Source organism: Nicotiana tomentosiformis, chromosome 2 (genome assembly GCF_000390325.3).
Source record: "Nicotiana tomentosiformis chromosome 2, ASM39032v3, whole genome shotgun sequence".
Lineage (NCBI taxonomy): Eukaryota > Viridiplantae > Streptophyta > Magnoliopsida > Solanales > Solanaceae > Nicotiana > Nicotiana tomentosiformis.
Window position 1 is genome coordinate 179,907,087 of NC_090813.1, and position 6,745 is coordinate 179,913,831.

General features: G+C 43.8%; 1 protein-coding gene across 1 annotated transcript; it reads right to left on the reverse strand.

Moving 5' to 3' along the window:
- Positions 1 to 2,394: 2,394 nt before the first annotated feature.
- On the reverse strand, positions 2,395 to 5,900 carry LOC138906186 (uncharacterized). Its single transcript, XM_070194711.1, has 4 exons — positions 5,085 to 5,900; positions 3,848 to 3,996; positions 2,923 to 3,478; positions 2,395 to 2,670 (listed from the first exon to the last, which is right to left on the reverse strand). The coding sequence occupies exons 1-4, from the start codon at positions 5,898 to 5,900 to the stop codon at positions 2,395 to 2,397; spliced, it is 1,797 nt and encodes a 598-aa protein (XP_070050812.1).
- Between the last annotated feature and the right edge of the window lie 845 nt (positions 5,901 to 6,745).

Here is a 6,745-nt window from a genome sequence, read left to right on the forward strand (position 1 = left end):
CCATCAAATCTGATCTTCCGGTTCCGTACCTTAGTCACATAGGTGCCCTTTTTGATGTGGGCGACATTGGTGTAGAATTCCTTTACTAGGTACTCATTTGCTTCTGGCAACTTGCTAGTGAAGAATTTCCACCCCACTCTTTCATCAAATTGTCTCTTCACGTTCGGGTTGTGAGGGAGAAGGTCTCTTTCTATGAAATGTCGCTCAAGGGTGAGCGACCTTTATGGCCACCATTCCCGAAATTTATGGTAGGCTTTCTCACTCACGAACCTATCTTGCCACACTGCCGGTTTCCTTTATCTAATCAAACCTCAAACCCAGGTATCACCACCTCTCCCGTTATCCGGGACATCCTCTTCCTCATCAATATTAATTAGAGGCGTTGTTGAGGCCGGAGTTGCAGCAGGTGAGGCAGGTGGTGTGGAAGTCTCACTACCTCCTCCTGAGCCATCAGACGACCAAGACAAGGAGGCAGATTCATTAACAAGGCGGTGGGGCTGTGATTGAGCCTCATGTTGGGGTTGTGCAGCTTCTTCTTCAGAAATCTCCCGGGAGGGGACATATTCACTAGTCTCAGAAGAGACGGGAGTGGGTCTTTGGAGGGTTTGCTTCTTGCCAATGACCCTTTTAGGTGCTAAGGTTGCAGTCTGTTTCCCTCTGCCCCGGCCTCGGGAGGATTCTCCCCTCCCTTGTGATTTCTCAGGACCGCCACGAGATCGCACCATTATCTACAAACACAATCAGTGAAAGGTCATTAGTATTGTAGTTCAATGAATCAGCAAAGGAAATCAGATAAAATTATCACATTGTTTCTCAAAGTAGGGGTCCGCTGACAGCACAAAAAGGAGCGCGGCCACGGAAGGGTCAACACGGTCCGCATAAAAAGGGGCCTGGTCCGCGAAAGAGTTGGGACTAAACTACCAATTCTCTGAACATTAGTTTCCGATGGTCGCGAAATAATGGGCGCGGCCAGGAAATAACAGACACAGACCGCGTAAAAACGAACGCGGCCGCGTAATCAATTTGTTAATTCTCTGAAGCTCATGAATGCGGTCCGCGAAATTATGGACGCGGCCACGTAAAGTCAACCGCTGATCGCGGAAAAATCACCGCGACCGCGAACATATAAGACTAAGCAGTTCGCACAAAAGCATGGATGCAGACCGGGTAATTTGGACCGCGGTCCGTAAAATTCAAATCATACTGGCACTGATGAATTATTTAAGACCTAGGGTTTCACTTAGTGCAAACATCTAGGCAATTAACAGGCCTAGGGATCAACCCTATCCCCCATTAGGCATTAAATATTACCCACATGCAATTTTAGCATCAATCAAGCATCATTTTGAAATCATGACATGTGTTAAACCCTAAAAAAAAAAGAAATAGTAAAACTAGAAAAAAAGAAAATGAAAAGATGAAATTAATGTAAAGATTTTAGCATACCATATGTGGATTTGTAGTAGGAAATTGCTTCTTGATTAATGAGACATGAAATTGAAAGTGTAAGAAAGGGGAAGATGAACAGTGGTCTATTTCGGTGAGAGTGTGGGGTTCGAAAAGTGTAAGAGTCCTAAGGACTTCCTATTTATACCATCCCAGAGGTCCCACCGACTTACCTGAGCGCGGTACGCGAAATTCCACCGCGGTCCGCGTATTTTTACCTTTTGAAGTGCCTTTTCAAAATCAGGTCCGCTGAGAGCGCATTAACGGGCGCGGCCGCGTAAGATCAACGCGGACCATGAAATTACGAACGCAGACGTGAATACAACTTCAGACAGTTGATATTCTAGACTTTTCAAGTCCGCTTCCACTGACAATTTGCTCCCCCGCGAAAGGCTCTCGCTGACCGCAAAATTTTGAGTGCGGTTCGCGTAATTCCCCACACTTAGGCAAATGTTTCCAACAACAATCCTATACTGCACAAATAATTCCTACACAAAGCTCACAACCAGTTAGTTCAAAATAAAGCCTGATCTAAGAAGAAAATCAAAAAATAAAGAAAAACACATGGTTTGCCTCCCAAGAAGCGCCTGATTTAACGTCGCGGCACGACGCATGTTACCAACATCATTGGAAATTGATCAATGCCACCACATGGCTGTCATCAAACTTGCCGAGGTAATTCTTCACTCGGTACCCATTAACTATGAAGATTTCACCATTTGTTTTTTCAAGTCAAGAGCACCAAATGGAGTCACGTGCACCATCTTAAAAGGGCCACTCCATTTTGACTTGAGCTTTCCCGGAAACAGTCATAACCGAGAGTTGAATAAAAGAACCAAGTCACCCTCCTTGAATTCTTTGTTCCGGGCATATTTGTCATGTAAGTACTTCATCTTGTCATTATACAAGGACGAGCTGGAATAGGCATGAAACCGTAATTCATCAAGTTCATTGAGTTGCTCTACCCGGATTGGCTGCTACTTCCCATTCAAGGTTTAACTTCTTGAGCGCCCACATGGCCTTGTGCTCTAACTCAACCGGAAGATGGCATGCTTTCCCAAATACTAACCGATGTGGAGACATATTAATTGGAGTCTTGTACGCAGTTTTATAATCCCACAAAGCATTGTCAAGTTTCCTTGACCAATCCATCCGGTTTGTATTGACAGTTTTTGATAATATGCTCTTTATCTCCCTGTTGGAGACCTCAACTTGTCCACTAGCCTGGGGATGATAAGGGGTTGACACTTTATGATTGACACCATACTTGGAAAGTAAAGTGTCGAAGGCCTTATTGCAGAAATGAGAACCCCCATCACTGATGATCGCCCTAGGAGTGCCAAACCTTGTGAAGATATTTTTCTTTAAGAACGCCACCACACTCCGTGCCTCATTGTTGGGCAAGGCTACAACTCAACCCAACTTGGAAACACAATCAACATCAACCAGAATGTAAGTGTTACCACACGAACTCACAAAAGGCCCCATGAAGTCTATGCCCCATATGTCAAAAATATCGATCTCAAGAATAGTGGTGAGAGGTATTTCATCCTTCTTGGAAATTACACCAGCTCTTTCGCATTCATCACACCTTTTAAAAAGCTCACTTGCGTCTTTATACAAGGTAGGCCAATAAAATCCACAGCTAAGAACCTTTGAAGTAGTTCTCGCCCCACCATGATGACCACCGTAGGGCGAGGAATGGCAAGCATAAAGAATATTCATTTGCTCCTCTTCCGGGACACATCTCCAGATCATACCATCATTGCAAATCTTGAAAAGATAGGGCTTGTACCAATAATAATCCAAGCTATCCCGTTTGAGTTTCTTCCTTTGGTTGGAAGAGAGCTTACTCGGGACAATGCCGGTCACAAGAAAGTTAGCCACATCGGCGAACCAAGGCATACCATTCAAAGACACGGAGATGAGTTGTTCATCCGGGAATGAATCATTAATTTTGAGGCCATCATGGGGCTTCCCCTCATCTTCTAAACAGGACAAGTGGTCCGCCACTTGATTATCACTTCCTTTTCTATCAATGATTTCAAGGTCAAACTCTTGAAGAAGAAGAACCCATCTCAGCAACCTAGCCTTCGAGTCCTTTTTGGTCATCAAGTAACGGAGTGTCGCGTGATCGGTGTGCACAATCACTTTGGCACCCATGAGATATGGCCTGAACTTTTCCATGGCAAAGACAATGGCTAATAACTCTTTCTCGGTCACCGTATAATTGAATTGGGTGTCATTTATCGTTTTTCTTGAGTAATAGATCGGATGAAATATCTTGTTGACCCTTTGTCCCAAAACCGCTCCTACCGCAACGTCACTAGCATCACACATGAGCTCAAATGGTAAGCTCCAATTGGGTGCGGTAATGATGGGAGTGGTTGTCAATTTATACTTGAGAAGCTCAAAAGTTTTCATGCAATCTTCATTGAACACAAACTTTGCATCCTTTTCTAGCAGCTCGCACAAAGGGTTCACAACTTTTGAGAAATCCTTGATGAACCTTCGGTAGAACCCCGCTTGCCCAAGAAAGCTCCTAACTCCCTTGACGGAAGTAGGAGGAGGGAGTTTTGATATAATTTCAATCTTCGCTTTGTCCACTTCAATATCGTTCTTTGAGATCTTATGGCCGAGGATAATGCCCTCCTCGACCATAAAGTGGCATTTTTCCCAATTAAGCACTAGGTTGGTCTCTTCACATCGGGCCAACACTTTGTCAAGATTATCCAAGCATTCTTCAAATGATTCCCCCACAACACTAAAATCATCCATGAACACTTCGAGGAAGTCCTCCACCATATCCATAAATATTGCCATTATACACCGCTGAAAGGTAGCCGGTGCATTACACAAACCAAATGGCATCCGTGAGAATGCAAATGTGCCATACATACATGTGAAGGTGGTTTTCTCTTGGTCTTCCGGTGCAATGAAAATCTTGTTGTACCCTGAGTACCCATCCAAAAAATAATAGTAGGCATGCCCGGCAAGTCTGTCCAATATTTGATCAAGAAAGAGCAATGGAAAGTGGTCTTTGCGGGTCACTTTGTTCAGATTTCTGTAGTCCATACATACCCTCCATTCGGTGATGGTACGAGTGGGGATCAACTCATTTTTCTCATTTGTGACCACTGTCATACCCCCCTTCTTCGGCACACATTGTACCAGTGAAGTCCATGAACTATCCGAAATAGGGTACACAACCCCTACATCAAGCCACTTGATAATTTCCTTCTTGACGACCTCTTGCATAGCCTCGTTCAACCTCCTTTGATATTCCACGGATGGTTTGGCATCATCCTCTAGTATAATTTTGTGCATGCAAAAGGTGTGGCTTATACCCCGAATATCAGCCAAAGTCCATCCAATTGCCTTTTTCCTTCTTTGAAACACCGCAAGGGTGGAGTCTACCTGCACGTTAGTTAGGCAAGCAGAAAGAATAACAGGTAATGTGGAAGAAGGGCCTAAGAATTCATACCTGAGGTGTGAAGGCAAAGGCTTCAACTCCAATGTTGGTGGCTCATCGATTGAGGGCTTTGTTGGTGGAATCGTCTATTTTCCAAGTCCAAGGAAAGTTTACGGGGCCCATATGAGTAGGATCTCATTCCTTGCAATGCATTTGCACATTCAACCAAGCCTTCCTTTTCATCATCCTCATGGTTTAACAACACAACTTCCAAAGGGTCTTCCATATTGATCATAGCACTCGTGTCATCAACTATCACCTCCGTCACAAGATCCACAAAAGAGCAAACTTCATTGCTATTTGGTTGCCTCATTGATTTGCACACGTGAAATACAACTTTTGCATCACCCACTCGGAAGGTGAGCTCCCCTGCTTCCACATCAACCAATGCCTTCCCTGTTTCTAGGAAAGGTCTTCCCAATATTATAGGCACCTCATAGTCGACTTCGCAGTCGAGAATCATAAAATCAGCAGGCAAAATAAACTTATCGACCCGGACTAGAACATCATCAATAATACCAAGCGGCTTTTTCATTGTCCAATCCGCCATTTGTAATCTCATGGAAGTAGCTCTTGGTTGCCCAATACCTAGTGTCTTGAACACGGAATATGGCATCAAATTAATACTTGCTCCAAAATCATACAAGGCTTTTGCAAAATCGGCGCTACCAATGGTGCATGGAATTATAAAGGCACCGGGATCTTCAAGCTTTTGAGCCATCGAATGCACAATAGCACTCACTTGATGAGTCATTTTGATGGTCTCACAATTCATAGATCTCTTCTTAGTTATCAAGTCCTTTATGAACTTGGCATATCCCAACATTTGTTCGAGAGCCTCCACCAAGGGCACATTGATTGAAAAACTTTTCATCATCTCAATAAACTTCTTGAATTGGTTTTCATTATTTTGCTTTGCAAGCCTTTGAGGATACGGTGGAGGAGGCCTTGGCAAAGGGGCCTTGGCTTTAGTCACTACCATTTTCGGTATGTCTATCACTTGTTCCCTAGACGGGTTCACATCATTTTAAGTCTCCTCCATGTTGTCATCAATATCGATCCTCGTTCCATTATTCACATTCCCATCATTGGCTTGAATATCATCATATTCTTGCAACACAACATCATCACTCACAATCTTCTTTGGATTAGAGGTACTTGCATCTCCACCTCTACCGCTTCTTGTGGTCACCGCCATAGCATGGCATGTATTGTTCCCACCCTTCAGGTTTACTACCTTATCACTTGGTAGTTCCCCCTTGGGGCGAGTATTCAATGCTTGAGAAATTTGACCCATTTGTACTTCCAAGTTGCGAATAGAGGTAGTATGGGAGGCTATTTGGGCATCGGAGTCAGCATTCCATTCCATCATTTGTTTGAACATATTCTCTATCCAACCCATCTCATTGTTTGAAGAACTTTGCCCTTGAGACAAATATGGAGGCGGACTGTTGGGTTGTTGATACATTAGGGGCCTTTGAAAGCCCGACCCCCGGTTGCCTTGATTATTATTATTCCAACCCCCTTGGTTTCCATTGCCGCCCCAATTGTTATTGTTGTTCCCCCAATTCTGATTGTTGTTCCCCCAATTGTTCGAGTTGTTGTTGTTGCCATTGTTCCAATTCCCTTGGCCTTAGTTGCCTCAATTTTGATTGTTCCCTTGAGATCTCCATTGTTGATTTGGAGCATTGCTCCGTTGACCTTGGTAGTTATTGGCATATAACACTTCCTCAATTTGATCATCATAAGAATCCTCTTGATTGTAATCACTACCATTTTGCTCATATTGATCTTGATTGTTTTGCACTTGTTGACCACGTTGTCTCC